The 23,309-nt window shown below is 43.1% G+C and overlaps 1 protein-coding gene and 2 pseudogenes across 2 annotated transcripts; 1 reads left to right on the top strand and 2 right to left on the bottom strand.

The window, feature by feature from the left end:
* Nucleotides 1-31: 31 nt before the first annotated feature.
* On the bottom strand, nt 32-5,358 carry LOC129826079 (ras-related protein Rab-27B-like). Of its 2 annotated transcripts, none has more exons than XM_055886392.1 (6): nt 4,867-5,358; nt 2,776-2,977; nt 2,475-2,560; nt 2,157-2,260; nt 1,780-1,903; nt 32-493 (listed from the first exon to the last, which is right to left on the bottom strand). In XM_055886392.1, exons 2-6 carry the CDS (start codon nt 2,929-2,931, stop codon nt 307-309), a joined length of 657 nt encoding a protein of 218 aa, XP_055742367.1. In that variant the 5' UTR covers nt 2,932-2,977; nt 4,867-5,358; the 3' UTR covers nt 32-306. The 2 variants fall into 2 exon arrangements, with proteins under 2 accessions (XP_055742367.1, XP_055742366.1); XM_055886391.1 differs by having other exon boundaries at nt 2,776-2,956.
* LOC129825887 (DNA polymerase iota-like) lies at nt 4,957-8,889 on the bottom strand (annotated as a pseudogene).
* A 612-nt stretch (nt 8,890-9,501) lies between these two features.
* On the top strand, nt 9,502-17,445 carry LOC129825886 (uncharacterized; annotated as a pseudogene).
* The last annotated feature ends 5,864 nt before the right edge of the window (nt 17,446-23,309 follow it).

The following is a 23,309-nucleotide window of genomic DNA, read 5'->3' as shown; positions in this document are numbered from 1 at the left end:
AACTTATACATTAAAACTTAGACAATTATATTACTTGTATCTGGGTCATTAACATACAGCACAAGTACAGACTCTGAAAATAATACTAACCAGGTTGGGAATAATTAGCCAGTGCAGCAGTTATCAATCCAAAAATAAACACACATTATTGCATAAGAGGATAATACACATCCTTAAAATACTGTATGGGATAATTGAACTTTCCAATATAATAAAACTCCTATGATGCAATAGTTACACATTTGAATGGATGGTCCTTCATTCTGAATGCAGCCAACCACATGTCCATGAAATGTGGCTTACATCCTAACAGGCACACTTCCTGCTGGTGGAGGTTTCGGCCACTTTGTTAATGACTGCGCTCCCATTGGCAGCCTCTGACACAGGCCCCTCTGTGTTCTGCTCCATGCGCCTCATCACCAGGTCCAGCAGAGTGGTCACTGCCTGGTCTACCTCATCCCCTGTGGCACTACTCGTCTCAAAGTAGGGGACACTAGGGAGAAAGGGAAGGACTTATTAACCTGAACACTATACTGATTATAGTGATTATTAATGAATGGATAAAGGCCACAACGTTCAGTTGAGTTGTGGTTTATTTCTAATAGGGTCATTTTTATTTTAAAGGTCTAATGCAGCCGTTTGTATCTTAATATCAAATCAAATCTGGGTAACAATTAAGTACCTTACTGTGATTGTTTTCTGAGGAATTCCTCAGACTGTCTGGGAGTTGTCTGAGTGGGGAGGGGGGGGAAATTTCACTAGCCGTTATTGGCAGAGAGGTTAGGAACTCTTTCTTATTGGTCTAATAACTAATTTACCACCTGGTGAATTAAAAAGGCAGGACAAATCTCCATCCCACCTAAACAGGCTGAAATTTCAGCCAGTATTTTCAAACAGCTTTTACACTTAAAGGTCATTATAATAATTTTCACAATTTCACAGTATTATTCTAACCTCAGTGTGGAAATATATATCAAACACAGGAAATCACATTTTTGATTGCACTGGTGTAACGGTCCTGACCTGTTTTATGTTGTTTTTGTATGTGTTTAGGTCAGGGCATGTGTTTTGGGTGGGCAGTCTATGTTATCTGTTTCTATGTTGGTTTTGGTTGCCTGGTATGGCTCTTAATTAGAGGCAGGTGTTTTGCGTTCTCCTCTAATTAAGAGTCATATTTAGGTAGGGTGTTCTCACTGTTTGTTTGTGGGTGATTGTCTCCTGTGTCTGTGTCGAAGTTACACCATACGGGATTGTTTCGGTTTGTTCGTGCGTTTATGTAGTCTGTTCCTGTGTCAGCGTGCTTCGTGTATTTGTAAGTTCGTTTGTTCAGGTCTGTCTACATCGTTTTGTTATTTTGTTAGTTATATCAAGTATAGTTCGTTTTTCGTCTTTGTCTGTTTTGTTTATTTATAAACTCATCATGTTTTCACAACCCGCTGCGCCTTGGCTCGATCACTACACCTCCTCTTCTTATGAAGAGAGAGAGGAACGCCGTTACAACTGGTCCTTTAAAGATGCTGAAGAGGCTCCATAGAGTGGGTGGTAGTAGCTAACTGACTCAACCTCCTGGTGAATTAACAGAAGTAGTACAATAGTACTACTTCTGTTTGGAGCATTTGCTCTAGATCGGTACGAATGCTTTACAGTTGTGCTAAAAGTATGAACTCAAACACCCTCAGTTCATGGAGGTTCGCTGGAGAAGAGAACCGTGCCAATGGTCAGATCACATTTTGTGGAGATAGCAGAACTTTGTCCTGAGCAAGCAGGTATCCAACTCACCAATATCTGTCCGCCAGGTCCCTGGCTTGTGTTCCTTGTACATCTCTCAGGTCTTTGAGGTCTGCTTTGGTGCCAACTAAGACTATGTCTGGACTGTCACAATAGGCATTTGCCTGTAGCTGACCTGAACAATCACAACAAGAGGTAATCAAATTCCAGTTATTGATGGATGTGTAAGTTAGTATTTGAATCACAAACAGTAACCTACCCTGCTAGATTGAGATAATTTACTATAATTTACTATAATACCAAATTCAACGTCAAATACACTATCAATGTGGTATTGTACTTACAGGCTCTACTAAATGGATGATTCAAACTGACTATAGGCTGACATTGATCTAAGTGCTTTAGCCGATATGTGTGCTGAGACATACTCATCCAGTTCCTGACATTCAGAAAACTCTGCTGATTGGTCAGATCAAACATAAGAAGGAAGCCCATTGCGTCTCTGAAGAAGGCTGTAGTGAGACTTCTGAACCTGGAATTTATACAATTACAACGTTCGAACACTGGTAACGTTATGGATGTGGATTATACCATTGAAAATGCTAATCTAACAATGATACAAAATTGCCTTTGAATTTCTAAATACAATATAGTCCTAGAAAAACGGCAAATACCGTGAAATGTGACAGACTTGCAGAACAGGACAGTTCAGATATCACATGTACTGTCAGCTTGTTGTGGCCTACCTCTCTTGCCCTGCTGTGTCCCAGAGCTGTAGGTGCACTTTAAAAGTCTTCTCTGTCGTTCCATTAGAGCCAGTCCCCAAATACGTCTGAAGACACAAGAAAGTTGTAGAATAAGTGTCATCTCAAGAGCTGGGACCAAAGGCATGCTCTTCTGCTCTGGAATATGTTTGTTTTTTCAACATTTGAATTTGTATAACCACATTATCATTGGAAGCTGGTGTGGAGCAAGGATGACTGAACATGAATGATATGTTTGAAAGGAATGTCATGGGCTGCACACAAGTAAAGAATCACAACTCACCACTCTCTTTTCCCTGAAGTCTATTCCCACTGTGGTGGTGAACTTGCGGTTGAACTTGTTGTCGGTGTACCTGTAGAGGAAAGTGGTCTTCCCCACTCCAGAGTCCCCTAACGACAAGAGCTTGATCAGGTAGTCATAATCCCAATCAGTCGTCATTGTGCAGCCTCGTGCCAAACCTGCCCTAAAATATGAAACCAAAGTACTGTAGGCTATTATAGTCATATCTTACTCGTAAATATAGCCATAACTGATATTACAGACGTTACTGTGAATAGTGGTACATTCACCACATTTACAATTAATACAGCAACAATGAATACATTACTATTAATTACTATTACATTGCCAGGACTTCAGAAAATTCAATACAGGTCTCCCAGAAGACATTGCTGGCTTGATTCGTGCCCTTAACTAATTTACTTTGAAACTGTCATGCATATACTGTATATAGGCTATTGTAATTTCATTGTAAGTACTGTAAATATAGCCAATATACTACAAAGTGCCCTAAAAGGATTGAACAAATAGGCAAACATTGGCCTAACACATAGCTGAAATTCCCAGTCAGTGGGTTCATGATCACAGGGGCTTAGTAGGCCGTCACAACTTCGAGTCATTAAAAGCTGATCAGAGCAGAGCTAGCACATGACTCGACCCAGCTTCCACATGAGCGGTCAAGTGGCTGTCCTGTGTGAGCTGCAGGAAAACTCTAAACTGTGGCTTCTATTCATTGTCTACATACAGTACACTCTCAAATAGTACAGAGACAGAATACAAAGAGTGCAAAACGACCTTGGGCTCCTGTAACTTATTCAGTTCCACTGGTAACTCTTTATTTGAGTAATAGCATGACAAAGCATCTTGTAGTATGTGGATGAAGATCAAGTGGAAGAAAATATCAAAAGGGACGTTGACATTTTTACATCATTACCACCATGGACATCAATTGATCCGTTATTGTGTTGGGAACAGTCTAAAAGCACAACCTTATTGTTCATTTAAAATGTTTTATTTCCAAATCTGCTTCATACTTGGAAATGGCCTGTCATACGACTCAGATTCCTTAGGCACTGAAAAAGGAATGAGATGCCAATATGAAATGCTGACTCATTTCCAGTGTGGATTATCAATATGATATTTCTGCTCAGTTGTCTGTTGTCTTTATTGAAAGATGAGAAAAAGTAGGCTGGAGGAAATTCTTTCAATGGCATATGTCTGTGATGCCCAACATATTTAAGACATTGGATAATATTTATTTTGTATGCAGAGAATGTGCAAATTATCCATAGAACAAATGAATCTGGAGCAGATTCTTTTGAAGATAAATGGCCATTATGCACATACAGTGAAGGAAAAAAGTATTTGATCCCCTGCTGATTTTGTACGTTTGCCCACTGACAAAGAAATGATCAGTCTATAATTTTAATGGTAGGTTTATTTGAACAGACAGAATAAAAACAAAAAAAATCCAGAAAAACACATGTCAAAAATGATTTGCATTTTAATGAGGGAAATAAGTATTTGACCCCCTCTCAATCAGAAAGATTTCTGGCTCCCAGGTGTCTTTTATACAGGTAACGGGCTGAGATTAGGAGCACACTCTTAAAGGGAGTGCTCCTAATCTCAGTTTGTTACCTGTATAAAAGACACCTGTCCATAGAAGCAATCAATCAATCAGATTCCAAACTCTCCACCATGGCCAAGACCAAAGAGCAAGGATGTCAGGGACAAGATTGTAGACCTACACAAGGCTGGAATGTGCTACAAGACCATCGCCAAGCAGCTTGGTGAGAAGGTGACAACAGTTGGTGTGATTATTCGCAAATGGAAGAAACACAAAATCAGCAGGGGATCAAATACTTTTTCCCCTCACTGTAAGGAACGTCTCAAAATGCCTTTTCAGAAAATGTATGCCAACTATAATGCCCCCAACAATACAGTGTGACAGACAATACAATGCCTGATGAAATGCCTGGAGATGAGTAAACCAATATGCCACTCAATGATGCTGCTACAAAATGCATGAACTTCACTCTACCAAGATTGGAGAAAAACGATAAATAAATAAAGATTAAATAAATTCAATCTTACCGATTTAGCCAGAGGTACTGCCAACTTCCATTCAGGGAGCTCAACCAGTCCTTGGCAAACACATAGCTATTGCCTGAACCTTTCCCCCTCTCACATGCTATAAGGGAGGAGTTTCCAGCTAAAAAAAGAACGGAGTGCGGTGTTCACAGACCTTGTGTTTTCTGGTATTTCTCAGGAGGAAAAAGCTCTTTAATAACTGGATTGCGGCCCTGTCTACAAATAATGTGTGCTTATGTGGATTTCCGTGGAACTCAGCCAACTGGGAGCTTTGTAAACCCCCTAAAGGTCATTTCTCCCTCTTATTCTTCTGGAATCTCAACAAGTTGGCTAATACTCTAAACTGAGTTTTTCCCTTTCTAATGCATTAGGACATCATCTTGAGATCAACTTGTGGGTAGGCATGTGGGGGTAACTTGTATTGTGTCACCCACCGTTTGTACATCATTTTTATACCAGGTCTAGACTACGTACCAAAAGTCAGTGGACACCTGTTCGTCGAACATCTCATTCCAAAATCATGGGCATTAATATGGAGCTGGTCCCCCCTCTACTGCTATAACAGCCTCCACTCTTCTGGGAAAGCTTTCCACTAGATGTCGGAGCATTTCTGTGGGGACTTGCTTCCATTCAGCCACAAGAGCATTAGTGAGGTCGGGCACTGATGTTGGGCGATGAGGCCTGGCTCTCAGTCGGCGTTCCAATTCATCCCAAAGGTGTCCGATGGGGTTGAGATCAAGGCTCTGTGCACGCCAGTCAAATTCTTCCACGCTGATCTCGACAAACCATTTCTGTATGGACCTCGCTTTGTGCACGGGGGCATTGTCATGCTGAAACAGGAAAGGGCCTTCCCCAAACTGTTGCCACAAATTTGGAAGCACCGAATCGTCTAGAATGTCATTGTAGCATTAAGATCTCTCTTCACTGGAACTAAGTGGCCTAGCACGAACCCTGAAAAACAGCCCCAGACCCTTATTCCTCCTCCACCAAACTTTACAGTTGGCACTATACATTCGGGCAGGTAACGTTCTCCTGCCATCCACCAAACACAGATTTGTCCGTCCGACTAACAGATGGTGAAGCAGGATTTATCACTCCAGAGAACACGTTTCAAATCCTGCAATATGACCACATTCCTTGAGTGACACATTGATCTTATATGTATTGATTACGTACAGTATTGATTGATTATTTATTTGGACGACAGGGAATGAGCTGTAGGATATCAACTGACAATTCTCTTTGAAATATGTTTCAATTGTAGGACTGTGTTGTATGAACACATAACAGGAATAGTTGTCTGTCCGTTCAAGTATTTATTCGTCTTGCTCTTCTTGTACAATAGGCATGTCATGTAGCCAAAGATTTTTATTTTACCATCTTTTCTCAAGGCAATTGTGATTAATATGCTTTTTGTAAAATGTTGGTTAATATTGTGTTGTTAGTATGTTATTTATAGGAACTATTTATTTAATAAATTATTTGTAAATTAATAAAAAAATACTTTTTGGAATTTATGAAAAGTAATTAAGTGCCATCCTCTTAAAAGAGGATTCCATTGACACCATGCAGCCATTTTTACTAATGTAACAGAAAGTGCCGATCCAGTAAGTCAAGAGTACAGCTGGTCCATTTTGGATCCCCTAGTCTAGTAAAGCCCTTGTTCCCTCTCAATGGGCCAGTAATGGCCATCCCTCTGATTGTCCACAACAAACACCCTGACCGTTGTGTGGACACAGAGACCATCCCTGACCTCTGAACCCTTATCTAGTGTCCGAGGGCAGAGAGAGGGGAAGAAGGCGTTTCCACTGCTCCAGAGTCCAATGGAGGCAAGCTTTACATCACTCCAGCCGATGCGTGGCATTGCGCATGGTGATCTTAGGCTTGTGTGTGTGTGGCTGCTCGGACATGGAAACCCATCAATCTCCTGACGAAAAGTTATTGTGCTAACGTTACTTCCAGAGGCAGTTTGGAACTGAGTGTTGGAACCGAGGACAGATGATTTTTACACGCTTCAGCCCTTGGCGGTCTGGTTCTGTGAGCTTGTGTGGCCTACCACCTCACGGCTCAGCCGTTGTTGCACCTAGATGTTTCCACTTCACAATAACAGCACTTACAGATGACCGGGGCAGCTCTAGCAGGGCAAAGATTTGACAAACTGACTTGTTGGAAAGGTGGCATCCTATGACGTGGCAGCATCATGTTGTGGGGATGTTTTTCAGTGGCAGGGACTGTGAAACTAGTCAGGATTGAGGGAATATATGAACGGAGAAAAGTACAGAGATCCTTGATGAAAACCTGATCCAGAGCGCTCAGGTCCCCAGACTGGGGCAAAGGTTCACCTTCCAACAAGACAACGACCCCAAGCACACAGCCGAGCTTGTAACGTCATACCCAAGAAGACTCATGGCTGTTATTGCTGCCAAAGGTGCTTCAACAGAGTATTGAGTAAAGGGTTTGAATACTTATGTAAATGTGCTATTTTTTTTTATTTTAATTTTATACATTTGCTTTGTCGTTATGGAGTATTGTGTGTAGATTGATGAGGGGGAAAAAACTATTTAATCAATTTTAGAATAAGGCTGAACATTAACAAATTGTGGAAAAATTCAAGGGGTCTGAATACGTTCCGAATGAACTGTATAGTGTATCTGTATGAATCTCCACGTTTCCTGGAACTCCCCAGTCAGCCGACTGCCTTTGTGACACAAGGCCTGTAGAGGAGTTTCCCTCCTCCAAACGGTCTGTGAGTGAAGACTGCGGGGAGGTGACGGTGAGTTCCTTGTGTTTGTTGGTTGTTGGTGCGTTGGGCTGTCTGTCAAAGCCCTTGGCAGTTTATTTATGGTCTCTGGGAGTGCTGTGAAATTAGTCATTAAGTTTGCATGGAACAGGCTGAGAGAGAGAGAGACAGGCTGTTCTGAAAGATTGTTGTGAGATGAGTGGGCTGTCTGCTGGCTCCGGCTGAGGTGGCCCTGGACGGTCTCAGGTAGGCAGGTGATAACAATTCCTTCTGGATGTCACCAGGCAGGAGTCTGAACACCTCAGGGTCAATGTTTGGGGGCAATCAAGGAAAATCTGTCATCCCAGGACTGTTGGTCCTTTTATCATCTACTGTTCCACCTATGCAGCACTCACCCAACCTTGGCTGCTGCTGGGAGGCCTCAGGGCTATGCTAAGGTTGGAAGGTGTGTCTGGTATCCCCTGTGATGCATCCTGACCAGTCAACCACTCTGTCCTACCTTCAACATCAGATCCAGCCTGCACTGTGAGGTTACCAAGCACACTTTGAGACGGATCATCCTATAGCGGACGGAGAGAGAGAGAAATTATGCACATGTTTAGAATTCCGAAGATGACACATAGGGAGTGCACATTGCAGGGGTAAGGCCTGAGACAGAGATATTAGTTGATATCTTATGGGTGAAATCCAGATGTCTTACCCGACACAGAGGAGGCCTGGGTTTTCTCAAGAGATCTGTGTGTGAAGAAGGCACAGATGTATGCCTTGCTGACAGCAGCACACCTGGCCTGCATGTTACTGAAGCACATGTTGAGGAGAGTGAGGTGGAAGCCTGTGCTGGTGTGCACCATCTTGTGGTAGAGCTTCATGGCCATGGTGACCAGTTGTGCCAAGGCATCACTGCTGCCTGATGAACAACACGGCAGATTTAAGTGAGGTTAGTTGCTAAATGTATAGTAACTGATCTACCATTTAAGATCTGTGAAATATAGCCTTAGAAATGAATGTACTGTTAAAATGTAGATTTACAGTACAGTAGGTTCTAATCAATAGCTACTCCATATTTGCCAAAGCCATTGGTAGTCCATTTTCAAATCGTAATGACTTACAGACGAAATATACTCCTTATTTGTGTGAGAATTATTTACCAATACCAGAGGTGATCTTCTGCTCAATGTGGTTGGGGATGGTCACTGCCTGCTCTCCCGGCTGAACCATTTGTTGGTTGCTGAGTAGCGCCTGATGGTCAGTTGAAATGTCAGAGGCTGCCTGCCATCTTTATGCATCCTAAAACCAAGACAGCATTCTGTAGTTAAACTTAAAAGCAGAAACACTACTTACAGACTTAACCGTTTCTGCACCTTGCAGTTCAAACCTTATGAATAACTGTCTAGAAGGCTACTCAACAAATGTTTGGTTGAGGACTTTTTCATGAAGGGAGTCTTCATCGCTAATAGACTGGGATATTATGACGATATGTATACAAAAGACAGAAAGACATATCAATATGTGCACTGTAACAGTGTTAGCTGAAAACTGTTTAAATCACAAGGTCATTTCATTTATCAGTTTTCATTTTCAGTGGGGTGACTGGAGTGTCATCTATGCCCAAGGCTAGATTCTGGAGACGATGAGCGTTGGAGGCTCCGAACTCCCTCACCAGGTCAACCAATGGGAAGAGCTGCAAGTCCTGCACACTAATCAATCCCAAGGCCTGAAATCTCTTAGCAGTCTGGTGGCCTAGTGAATATATAGTACAAAATCAACCATCCAATGTTTATACAGCAGGAATTATATTCACTACATTACTCGCGAGAATGTTGGATAAGTATTTTTGTGATGATAGAAGCATTTTTTGTGATTATTGACATAATATAGGGAAATCAGAACCAGTCAACATGGCCGAGTACATGGAGGCTGACACATCAAGCAGCATCAAGGAAAATGGTTTAGAAAAGGAGGCTGCCAGGCGCAACACGTCAAAGGAAACTGTTCTTCCTATCTTCATTTTGGAGAGAGAAATCTTTACAAGGGAGGAGGCCATAGCTAACCCTCTGAAAGAAGAAGAGCTCTACCATAGCCTCATCCAGGAAATCCACCCAAGCCACCTTAGGTCAGTATAGAGAGTTAGAGCACTGGCGTATTCATCTACATAAAAGGAAACAAGGGCAAAACTCCAATTAGAGGAATATCAGTCTGTGGAAAGCATGCAGTGTTCAAGGAAAACAACCCTTTCAGGTTGAAGTCATGCATGGCCAATCAGAACTCAGTCCAAGTTACCTTTATTTATTTAACTATTCAAGTCAGTTAAGAACAAATTCTTATTTACAATGACGGCCTACCAGAAGGCAAAAGGCCTCCTGCGTGGACGTGGGCTGGGATTAAAATTTTTAAATATAGTACAAAACACACATCACGACAAGAGACACCACAGCACTACATAAAGAGAGACCTAAGACAACCAAAGAGCTGCCTGAATTAGTTTCTAACTAAAGCAGGCTGCAAAACTGTGGGGAAAGTGATGAAACGCATGATTCTATACAAGAACCAACTAATTAACTGTTCCAATGGAGACTGCTTTGTTTACATTGAAGCAAGCCCATACCCCGCTCTGCAAAGATCGATCCACACTGGGTCAAAAATATTTTACTATGGACAGGGCAATGAACACCGTCATGCCGGCCCGGCACAATACCCTGCACCTGTCACACCCTGATCTGTTTCACCTGTCTTTGTGCTTGTCTCCACCCCCCTCCAGGTGTCGCCCATCTTCCCCATTATCTCCAGTGTATTTATACCTGTGTTCTCTGTTTGTCTGTTGCCAGTTCGTTTTGTTCGTCAAGCCTACCAGTGGTTTTCCCCTTGCGCCTGTCTTTTTCTAGTTTCTGGTTTCCCGGTTTTGACCATTCTGCCTGCGCTGAGCCTGCCTGGCAACAATCAAACAAAGGAACTGGTCAATAAAATCCACCATCCGATAACAGATATCTCAGATCACAACATTACCCTTATTGTTAGAAAACTCAACAAAAAACATCTCCTTGGGTATTCAAATATCAGAAAACCCTCTGGCTATCCCCAGAAAGGATACGGAAAAGTTAGAAAAAGAGAATTACTGACCTGAAAGAATTACTGACCGACAACATAAGACAAATCAATGTTGGGATGAAATGATATCCACTCTTGGACAAGTTGTGGACAAGTTTCTCAAAGCACTAATCAATGAAAAATGCAGTTACCATGGCTAGACAATTCTCTTTTTCAACTCATGAAACAACTCGATGCTGCATTATAAACGTTCCTGAAAAGTCGCAGGAGTACTGACATGCAAATATACAAGTGACTAAGAAACCTTGTGGTAAAAGGACTACGTGCTGCAAAAGCGAAACATTATGTGAACGTTTTAACAGAGGCCAAAGGAAATAGTACAATAAAATGCAAACAAATAAATAGCCTGATAAATCCACAAGTAAAACAAAAAGTGACTAGAGTGTTGGGGTAGAGTGTTGTCTGATCAAGGACAGACTGGAAATGAATTTAACAACTTTTTTATACAATAGGTGACGGAGCTTGCCATGACGTTTGCTCATCCTCCAAATACCACCAGTGGCAATGATGTAAGTAATGTGTTGGAGAAAGTCCTAGCAGAACAGCTAATGTCACATCTGGAAGGGCATCAGTACTTGCACTGGGAACCATTTGAATTCAGACAACAATACTCCACTGAAAGAGCAAACTGTTTCCAACTGGAGAACATCAAGAAATCACTGAATGAGGGAATTGTGGTCGGATCAGTCTTCCTTGACCTTTGACACAGTGTACTGCTCCCCAAACTCCACACATTCAATTTCTCAGTCAAAGCAATAAGCTGGTTTGGTTCGTATTTGGAAAACCGTGGACAATGTGTGGTCATCAATAGCACCTAATCCACATTTCCAAAACCCCAAAAATGGGACTTCCACAGGGTCCGGTGCTTGGCTCAATTCTCGTTTCATTATACATTAATGATCTACCAGAGACCTGCCCAAGTTCCGGGCCTTCAAATGTACGCTGATGACACTTGTCTATGTGTCTGATAAAACGTGCTGATGTCGCTAAACATTTGACAGAATACCTGGACTCAGTGGCCACCTGGTTGGACTCTGTCTGACTTGTCTGACTGAATGTAAAGAAAACAGTCTCAATCTGTTTCTGAACAAGGAAGCTGCCAGTGACATTCGCTCTCTGTCCGCATCAAAGAGACAATTTAACAAGTCACAGAGGTCAAATTTGACAAACACGCAAAAAAGATCAGAACTATCAAAGCAAGCTTCTACTGTTTCAGACTAATAAGACCTCGTCTGTGTCTTGACAGTGCCTTTTTATTCTTACATGCAATGGTGTTCTCTCACATGTCACACTGTATAACATCCTGGTTCCAGGCCAGTCAGACAGTGCTGAGATCCTCAGAGTCACCGTATAAGTGTGTGCTGAAAATACTGGTCCAAAAGCATATAAAATCAAAGTGTATTTGTCACGTGCGCCAAATAAAACAGGTGTAGACTTTACAGGGAAATGCTTACTTACAGGCTCTAACCAATAGTGCAAAAAGGTATTAGGTGAACAATAGGTAAGTAAAGAAATAAAACAGTAAAGAGACAGGCTATATACAGTAACGAGGCTATAAAAGTAGCGAGGCTACATACAGACACCGGTTAGTCAGGCTGATTGAGGTAGTATGTACATGTAGATATGGTTAAAGTGACTATGCATATATGATGAACAGAGAGTAGCAGTAGCGTAAAAGAGGGGTTGGCGGGTGGTGGGTGGCGGGACACAATGCAGATAGCCCGGTTAGCCAATGTGCGGGAGCACCGGTTGGTCGGCCCAATTGAGGTAGTGTGTACATGAATGTATAGTTAAAGTGACTATGCATATATGACAAACGGAGAGTAGCAGCAACCCAATGCAAATAGTCCGGGTAGCCATTGTACGGTACCATCACTGTTACATCCTGAAATAGTACAATGTACTGAGCGTTTAAAAACTTAATCAGATTTGCAAATGTGAAGCTTGTGTTTTAGTGTCTCAATGGTATTGCCACAAAATCCCTGACCAAACACATGCAGAAGCTGCAGTGGCCTGGAATGTCCACCAGGGGGTGCACCAGGGGAAACTGCAAGGTCCCTCTATATAAAACTTCTATAGGTCAGTCCTCTTACCGAGGAGACACATGCATGGAACACTTTATCAGAAGAACATAAACTGCTGGAACATGTTTCAAAAGAAACCCCAACAACTGGTTGCTACAGCTCCAATATTGCAATCATGTATTAACTGTATGAAGTGCTTCCATTAAGAGCGCTGTACATCCAAGTTGTAAATATTAGGGGTATATACTGGATGTTTGAGACTTGCTTTGTGCGTCTAATTGTTGACTGACATCTGCTTAGTGATATAATTATGATAATGTACAGATATGTGATTATTATTATTTTAAACATTGATTATGCACTTATTTCTTCGCTTTGGTTTCCATTAAAGTCCAACTAGGGATAGGTGTTGAAAATGAGCGTGAGTTAGGAAACACTATAGGACAATTGTTTGTTCAATGTGTTTGTATTTGTTCCTATCCAAATAAACTAAACGAACTCCTGAAATGGGCCAGAATGGGTTAAGGTAAAGACCTGAATGGCTTGACAACAGCTATGGGTTACATTGAGCATCAATAAGCTCTACTCTACACACTTAATATGTTGTGAAATCTGTTGTGAATGTACTGTAATGTTTTTAAAAATGTATAACTGCCTTAATTATTTAACAGTCTGATGGCCTTGAGTTAGAAGCTGTTTTTCAGTCTCACTGTCCCAGCTTTGATGCACCTGTACAGACCTCGCCTTCTGCAGGGTGAACAGGCCGTGGTTCGGGTGGCTGAGGTCCTTGATGATCTTTTTTCCTTCCTGTGACACCGGGTGCTGTAGATGTCCAGGAGGGCAGGCAGTGTGTCCCCGGTGATCCGCTGGGCAGACCGCACCAGCCTTTGGAAAGCCCTGCGCTTCTCGACATTGCAGTTGCCGTACCAGGCGGTGATACAGTTCGACAGGATGCTCTCAATGGTGCATCTGTAAAGGTTTGTGAGGGTCTTAGGGGCCAAGCTGAATTTCTTTAACCTCCTGATGTTGAAGAACTACTTCAACACACTGTCAGTGATGTGTACGCCAAGGAACGTGAAGCTTTTCATCTTCTCCACTGCGGCCGATGTGGATGGGGGCATGCTCCCTCTGGTGTCTACTGAAGTCCACAATCAGCTCCGTTCGTTGACGTTGAGGGAGAGGTTATTTTCCTGGCACCACTCCGCCAGGGCCCTCACCTCCTCCCTGTAGGCTGTCTTGTCATTGTTGGCAATCAGGCATACCACTTGTGTTGTCTGCAAACTTGATGATTGAGTTGGAGGCGTGCGTGGCCATGCAGTCATGGGTGAACAGGGAGTACAGGAGGGGGCCAATGTTCCCTCACATTTTTTGGGGCACTGAGCAAATTTTTGGTCTTGTGTGCAAAAATGTAAACATTCTGAGAATTTTGTGCAACTTCCAGCACACGTTTACAGGGAACACTAAGGCTGTACCCTTACAGTTTAAAACAGTAGCCAACAGGCTATTGTGGCTATTTCAGCATAATGTAGGTCTACCAACAAAACCAATGGAGCAAATCCCATAACTTTGTGGCTGTGGTAACTAATGACGACCAGGCACAACTCCAATATAAAGGTTTTTTTCTCAAAGTTGTGTGTCCTACTTATATATGTATATTCGTAACCTAATCATTACGAAACTTTAAATCAAATATCCCATAAATGTTAACCAAATTCGACACTCTCATTGACCTCTATTCAAAAACTCCTTGCTTGTTGGGCTCCCAGTAATCCGTCTTGCTTTGCATTTTCCTTTCTGGCAGAATGTCCCGCCATGACGGAAGCTATAAAACCCCAGCTAACACTGACATCATGACACCTGTATGAATCACTGGTAACAGAAGTGGCAGGTTAGTCTAGTTTTATTGTAATGTATTTACATGCAAATTTCCCAAAGTATCTCTCTTCAGCTTGCCTTTCGTTTCGCCATACTTTTCAAAATAGGCCTATTAGTTAATTCCAACATGCCATTCTCAAATGGTAATGGGCAGGAGCACATTTATTTAATCAATTTGCGATCTGATTACTTGTTTTCAAGTCGGCCTATAACCTTATTGCATTAACCTGCCTTTGTAAGGAATGATGGAAGGCAATATCATTTGGCTGCTTTCTTTCACTTTGGAAAAAGTGTAATGTGATGTGTAGCAATGGACTTTATTACATCGTTTAATATTCTTAATGACAAATCTGTTTAAAATTGACTTTTTCTCCATTAACAGGTGTATGGGAAAACCCGTTCCACTTCCATCAATGGAGCCCCACAGGTCAATGAGGACAAAGACCCTTGCCTTTTGGAGTTGGAGAGGATTAACAAGGAAATAGAGAATGAGGTAGAGAAGGAGCAGAGGAGATTATCCCTTTACCAAACTGTGCAGATTAACAGTAAAGGCATAGAGTCCAAGAAAGTCTCGATTCCCAAATCTGAAACGGCAGGTGACGATTTGAATGGAAATAGCACCAAATCTTCACACAGGCAGTCCACTACAGTCTATTCTCCTTCTAGGAGGAAGTACGTGTTTGACAACTCCAAACAGAAGACTGATTTGGAATAATAGCCCTTGTCCAACGTCTCAGCTTCTTTGTGATCTAGTCATTGCCCACTTATCCCTGTACTTAAAACAAAGTGTGAATAGGACGAGAGAGAATGTTTGTAAGGGGAACCAAACTAAACTTCTCAAGAGCTCACTCCCTCACAAGCTAGTTGATGACTGATGAAGAAGGGGTCCTCATCATTGATATTCCACCTCTGGAGAGCGACAGGAAGAAGAGTCGAGCTCAGAAGCCCTGTAAGACCACCACAAACCTTCCACAGGAAGTCAAAGCGGAAGTCCACCCTGTTGCTGTTCCTGCTGTGGCTGATGCTCCACTTGCTATTCCACTTCCTGTGTCCACTCCTAGTCCTGAACTATTCAAAGTCATATCCCCACCTGCAGTGTCTAAGATTGTGAAAGATGAGGTTACAAGTGTTGTCATATCTACTGTTTCTGCTAGTCAGGAAATTGAAGGTAAACCCAGTGCTGAGAGTGTGTTCGATGACCTCTCAAAATGCTTGGAAAAGCTGAGGAGTTAAAGTGAGAGAATAGTTTGTTACTAAGAGGCTGAGGCCACTGCGGAAAGTAACTGAGACAGAACTTGAATGTCCCAAAATGGATGCTTCATCTTTACAGACACGTCACCATAATGATCCAGTTGGTTATGCGGATGTCGACTTACTGATGGCAGAGCCTGAATTGCTTGAAAGTGAGCTTGCCTCCAACTGTGTTGAGAACAGTAACCCTCTTCAACCCAATGAAGTCTTATATGGACATGTATCTTCACTACCTCACAAGGTTTTAGTCCCTCCCTCGATCTCCTCCCCCCATAAACTCCCCATTGAGACCCAGAGAGATAAGCAGACAGCAACACAGAGCTTCTGGTCACTTGTACAAAGCGTATCATCAGTGCCATGTCTTCAGAAAATACCAGGCCAAACTCCAGGGCATGATTTTGCCTTGCCTAGTCCAGTTCCGGCAACAAACTTTGTAGAGCAAGCAGCCACTTCCGCGGGTATCACAAAATGCCAGCTGTTATATTGGCTAACTAATGGAATAGAATTAGAATCTGCTCCTTTTGAACCACTTACCATAGAAGAAGTGAATGAACAAGTTATTGAGTTCTGAGGAGCTTGAGTATTGAGTTATCTGATAGTGATTTTGTGGAGGAATGCTACCGTATCTTCTTGGAGGAAGCCAACAAGCTGAAGAGGGATCAACAGACCAGGCTGGTACACCCACACTCTCACACATTGGGTAGGATACTTGGACAGTTGGATATGGGAACATGTTGATATTGTGTGTACAAAGTCATTGCTTGTGTTTTTTCCCTGCTAGCCTGTGTGAACATCATACCTGTGGGAACAACCATCCAGGTGGGCAACAACCTGCACTTCATCCTCCCAGAGGGAAGCTATGCTCTGCCCATCACTTCAGTTAGTTCTCCAGTCACTCCAGTTTCTCCAGTCACTCCAGTCCATACCCAGTCAAACCAGTTTCACCCATTTCCCCTGTTCCCTAATGCCTTCATCCCTGCTAAGGTGAGTGCAAACTTAAAGATGTAGAGGTGGACTAAAATGGCTTCAGTGATGTTCACTGACCGTGAGTACAGTATGAAGCAAAGCATTGTTCAGTTGTATATTGCTGAGGGCTGACCAAGTGTAAAAATGCACCTCTTGAAATGTGACAGATTTAGTCATAAGCATGCCTTTTACATGCTTGGTGTAGGCAATATGTCCTATAGGCTGTGGTATGATTCATTTCCCTAGGACTGGCCTACTTTGGGTATTGTAGTCAACATGGGCCTGTTCTTTGTGCTCTGTTCATTGACCATCATGCCAGAATAGGGCATACTTCAGCTTTATGATGTATTTGCATTCAGGGCTAGTCCTGTTTTACTCCTAATTGGCAACTTGTGTGTTTTTTGTTTCTGGGTAAGGAAGCTTTAAAGAGGGTTTTCTGTCGGTGTGGGGCCACTTACTCTATGAACCAAGTGGGAAAGCACACTCGCAAGGAGGAGTGTAACTACCACAATGGGAAGGGAGTTGAGAAGAAGGGTGAGAGGACATCACGGTATGTTCCACATTTCTGAATTTAGAAATGTAATCCTGTTTGAGTAACTTGTTACTACTGTACAGTTCCAGGTGGAGTGGAAACACGCCATAGCCGCTGAGAGGGTGTCATTGGATGTCCTGGATGCCACGTTTTCAAGGTAATAAGAAGACAAACAGGGCATAGCACCTGTTATCCATAAGACTTTTCAAAGATGTCATGAAACATTTCGTATCCCCCACATACGTCTCCCCCTCAGCTGCATGTCCACGACACAGTTAGCCTGGATGGCTTTGTCAGTACCCTTCCTAGACCTGCCTCTGATTAGGGCTGCCTGGAGGTGTTCTCAGTCGACTGTGAAACGATGAGATTCAACAGTCTGATTATGGAAATCATAGGCAACCTTTTGCATGACATGCCAATTAAAGTTAGGTCAGTGTGTTTTGAACATCAATGTCCACATTGCCATAGTAGTGATCTGGTAAAGTTATTTTGTTTACTGTATGACTAATAGATTTAGTCTTTCTTCCTTCAGTGCTATACCACTCATGGTCTGGAGCTGGCTAGAGTGACTTTTGTCAACTCCAGTTTGCAGGTAACCTATGACACGTTTTGTGAAAGCTGATTATGAAGTCATTGACTACAACACCAGGAAGGGCCACATAACACTCCAGAATTAATATAGAATCTTGACAGACTGCTTTATTTTATCCAGCATTTTAAACAAAAATGGCATCGCAGTCACTAATGCTCTCTCCTGCTCAGGTTTTCAGGCATCAGTGAAGTTAATGTGAAAGGAACAAGCTCGTCCATACGAGATGTTCAGGAGACTCTTCTGAGCTTTGTCAGTGCAGCGACTATACTGATTGGCCAACGCTTAGAAACTGACCTCTGTGCACTTAAGGTGAGTTAAGCTGCATTAGTTATTAATAGTAAATATTTATTACTGAATGCGCACCGATATGGAAAGTCTATCGATACCAGTTGCTTTTTTTTCCGGAGTTCCCAGTTGTCTTGTACTCACGGAAGTCAGATTTCCCAGTTTCTAGTTAACAGTTGTTTTGAGCGCGGCAGAAATCATGCTGGATTGACAGCATGGTCAATGTTGAATGTTTATAATTTTAAGTTTGAAAAGAGACCCTTAATCCCAGACTTGGAACCACACACCCACTCCACTGAATAGCAGGCTAGTGATGGCTTTGCAATGCATGCAGTTAACCACTGATTCCTTCCAAACCACTCATTGTTGAATTTGCAATTTCCAACTTGTTGTGTAATGTTTAAGTCCAATGGCCGATGAGCTCCGATACGTTTTATCTATAAGTTCTTCTCTTCATATGACAAGGATTAAAAAGGCTTTGCCAGCAGATTGTCGACTTGATTCATAATGATGACTGCTAGCTAAGATTAAGTATGATGTTGACATGAGTCAAAGTTACTGTAGACATAACGTGATTTTTTTTATATACATATATTTTTTAAATGTATTTATTTTAAATTTTACCCCCTTTTCTCCCCAATTTTCGTGCTATCCAATCGCTAGTAATTACTATCTTGTCTCATCGCTACAACTCCCGTACGGGCTCGGGAGAGACGAAGGTCGAAAGCCATGCGTCCTCCGAAGCACAACGCAACCAAGCCGCACTGCTTCTTAACACAGCGTGCCTCCAACCCGGAAGCCAGCCGCACCAATGTATCGGAGGAAACACCGTGCACCTGGCCCCCTTGGTTAGCGCGCACTGCGCCGGCCCACCACAGGAGTCGCTGGAGCGCGATGAGACAATGGTATCCCTACCGGCCAAACCCTCCCTAACCCGGAAGATGCTAGGCCAATTGTGCGTCGCCCCACGGACCTCCCGGTCGCGGCCGGCTGCGACAGAGCCTGGGCGCGAACCCAGAGACTCTGGTGTCACAGCTAGCGCTGCGATGCAGTGCCCTAGACCACTGCGCCACCCGGGAGGCCGATATAACGTGATTTGACAATTTTATCTGTGGCCAATGACCTTGAGCCTTCTTGGATGGGCACTTCTAATGTAACTGCATGGCAGCACTTAAGGGGCTAGAATTTTCAAGCTCTACCCTTAGATTTGTCAGTGACGTAGTGTTCCCATTGGTGACAGAACACTGAGACAATCACGGCGCAACTAGAGAACATTACCAACCCCTACGCTCGGTATTTTCCGCTGGCTGCCCCACCACCACAGAAAGCACTGAGCTAGACTGAAACACCTGCATTTTGGAGCTGCCTTACTCAAGAAAACGAAGAGACCATGCTTGAATGCGACTTTATTAACTCAATGATTTTTATAATTTTTTTTACATTGTTTGCAAAGTGACATGTGACACGTATTAATACCAAAATAACATGCAAAACAGGCAACCCTCCCAGAAAAATAGGGATAGTGTGGTAATGTGGTATTAACGTCATTACACATACTCACTACCAGGGGATTTAGCACTTGAGTGCCTATTGGTATCATTGTTAAGTGTATTGGAATGCACCTTCTAGCGACATTTGCGTATTTCCGTTAAGGAACGCCTTGTGTGTGTGTGAAGTGCACGTGTGCAATAACTCAGTTCGCTTTTGCACTCCTTCTAAACAGTGCAACTTTTTTTACTTTGACAAAGGGTAAAGTCTACAAAACTTAGTACACTCTGTTCGTAACAGAGTGTAGTTTTGGGAGCAGAAAACTGTAGTGAGATCAAATGTTTCATTGATGAGAAAATTAGCAGAATGTCATATTTGGTAGTGAGTGGAAACGCCAATCAGATGCTTCACATTTATACATCTAGTGAAATATCTGTTTCATTGTTCTATCTGTGTAGGTATCTCCCTTTTATCATCAGACACAATTGTGGGAGGAATACTGTGAAGTACTTGGTCATTTTTTCAAGGCAAATGAAATTTTAGATTATGTCAAGAAAAGAGCCATTCTGTTGAGCTAAACCTACAATCTTATGAGAAATCTGCATGGTCCTGGTAAGCCTGGGGATAAACACTTTGAGGATATAGTGGAGTTTGCGAAAAGCACATTTAAACCGGAAGCCGAGTGAGATTGTGCAATGGTTTAAGTTCAATTCAAGCAACAGAAATGCAGATGAGAGTGTTGTGGACTGTGTAGCTGTCTTGCGTATACTGGCACAAGATTGCAATTATGGGGACAATCTGAAGGAAATTCTGAGAGGCTAGTTTGCAGCATAAATAATGACTGGATCCAACTGAAGTTATTATCCGAGACTGGACTTACATTTGATTATAGCATTGTTCCTGCCAACAAGGGTGTAAAAGAAATCCAGGGAAAATGTGTGGACAGTGCTAATGTGACTTGGAAACAAGGGACATACCAGGGAAGTGTGCACAAGCTAAGAATGCCTCAGGAAGACGAACCAGCACGAGCTAGGTGAGCACGTGAAAGTACGTTACAGATGCGAAGGTGATCACATGGGAAGTGAGTGCCATTTTCAGGAGGAAGTGCCATAATTGTGGTGAACAAGGATCTATAAAACGCGCATGCAGGGCTGAATCCCCTGCAGAGAGTTCCAATCCAAAAGTGTGAGGAAAGCAAAACTAAGAAACATTTGTACAAAAGTATGGGACACATTACATCAGTGGGGAAGCTGAACAAAAAACAAAGAGGAAGAAGAGGATATGTTTACAATGTACAACATGTCAGATGACATTCCAAAAGTGGATCCTATCACATTGAAATTGAAAGTCATTGAATCAGATGTGAAGTTTGAAGTGGATACAGGGTGCAGTGTAAACATAATGAACAGATCAGAGTACTCAAAGTTGTAGGACAGTGCAACATTTCCAAGCTTGACTTGTTCTCTGCATCTCAAAACGTACACAGGTGAGAGACACATTAGGTGCAGCTAATGTAACTGTGCAGCACAGACACAGTGACTCAGCTACCCGAAGGAGTCGTATCACAACCTGCAGGATAAAAGAACTGAAGTTAGAATGGGGAACATTAAATCAGATTGATGAGGGTCAACGGTGCACATTGGAAGAGGTGTTTACAAAGCATGAGAATGTGTTCAAAGAGGAACATTGAAAGGTTCCCCAGCTAAAATCTATGTAGACGAGTAGGACACACCAAGGTTTTACAAACCAAGACCTGTGCCTTATAACATGAAGTCAAAGGTAGAGGCAGAGATTGACCGTCTCTTGAGAGAGGACATTATGGAACCAGTCAAATTCTTGGAATTGGCAGCTCCCATAGTGCCTGTTTTGAAACCTGACAATACTGTGGGAATTACAAATGGACTGTTAAGAGTATCCAAATTAGAGCAGTATCCTATTCCAAAAACAGGATCTATTTGCAAGTCTGTCTGGTGGACAGAAGTTCACAAAGTTAGATATGAGCCATGCATAGCAACAGGATGACGAATCTAAGAAGTATTGTACAGTAAACACACACAAGGGGTTGTATAAACTTTTACCTTCTGGTGTCTCCAGCAGTCCTGCTATTTTTCAGAGGACCATCAAGGGTGTACGTCAGGGGATTCCACATGTCACCATTTACTTGGATGACGTCCTGGTGACGGCGAGGAGAGATGACGTCCTGGTGAGGGGGAGGAGAGATGACGTCCCGGTGACGGGGAGGAGAGATGACGTCCTGGTGACGGGGAGGAGAGATGACGTCCTGGTGACGGGGAGGAGAGATGACGTCCTGGTGACGGGGAGGAGAGATGACGTCCTGGTGACGGGGAGGAGAGATGACGTCCTGGTGAGGGGGAGGAGAGATGACGTCCTGGTGACGGGGAGGAGAGATGACGTCCTGGTGAGGGGGAGGAGAGATGACGTCCTGGTGACGGGGAGGAGAGTGCGTCCTTACGTCTCAAGCGGAGTAAGTGTACCTTCATAGGGAACGAGGCGGTGTTCCTAGGACACAGATTGGACGCCACGGGTATCCATCCACTCAATGACAAGGTACAAGCAATCCAGAATGCACCTGCTCCTACAAATGTGACTGAGTTTACCTGGGACTGCTAAACTATTATAACAGGTTTCTGCACCTCTTCACACACTACTGCGTAAAGAGACAAAGTGGCAGTAGGGGAAAGAGCAGGAGGCTTCTTAACCCGGCAGAAAATAACTATTCCAAACTAGACAAAGAGGGGTTAGCAGTACAGTTTGGGGCACATTCGGAAAGTATTCAGACTATAAGGACACAAGGCGAGACACAAATGCAGATGGTTGAGCTCCAATATTTATTAATCCAAGGGGTAGGCAAATGTAGGTCGGGGACAGGCGAGAATTCATAAACCGGGTCAGAGTCCAAAACAGTACCAGACGAAGTGCAGTCTCGGTCAGGCCAGGCAGGGGTTCAGTAACCAGGTCAGAGTCCAAACAGTACAAGGGGATAGGCAGGCTTGAAGACAGAACAGGAAGAGTGGTCAGGAAGGCGGGTTCGGAGTCAGGACAGGCAAGGGTCGAAACCAGGAGGACTAGAACCCCCAAAAATAGGGAAAAAATAGGAGCAAGGAAAACCGCTGGTTGACTTGGCAAACAAGACGAACTGGCACAGAGAGACAGGAAACACAGGGATATATACACCGGGGATAATAAGCGACACCTGAGAAACAAGATTCTCTGGTCTGATGACACAAAGATTGAACTCTTTGGCCTAAATGCTAAGCGTCATGTCTGGAGGAAACCAGGCACCATTCCTACGAGGAAGCATGGTGGTGGCAGCATCATGCTGTGGGGATGTTCTTCAACGGCAGGGACTGGGAGACTAGTTAGGATCGAGGCAAAGATGAACGGAGTAAAGTACAGAGAGATATCTGATGAAAACCTGCTCCAGAGCGCTCAGGACCTCAGACTGGGGCGAAGTTTCACCTTCCAACAGGACAACGACCCTAAGCACACAGCCAAGACAGCTCCGGAGTGACTTCAGGACAAGTCTGAATGTCCTTAAGTGGCCCAGCAAGGGCTCGGACTTGAACC

Source organism: Salvelinus fontinalis, chromosome 28 (assembly GCF_029448725.1).
Source record: "Salvelinus fontinalis isolate EN_2023a chromosome 28, ASM2944872v1, whole genome shotgun sequence".
Classification (NCBI taxonomy): Eukaryota; Metazoa; Chordata; class Actinopteri; order Salmoniformes; family Salmonidae; genus Salvelinus; species Salvelinus fontinalis.
This window is presented reverse-complemented; position numbering and strand designations above follow the sequence as displayed.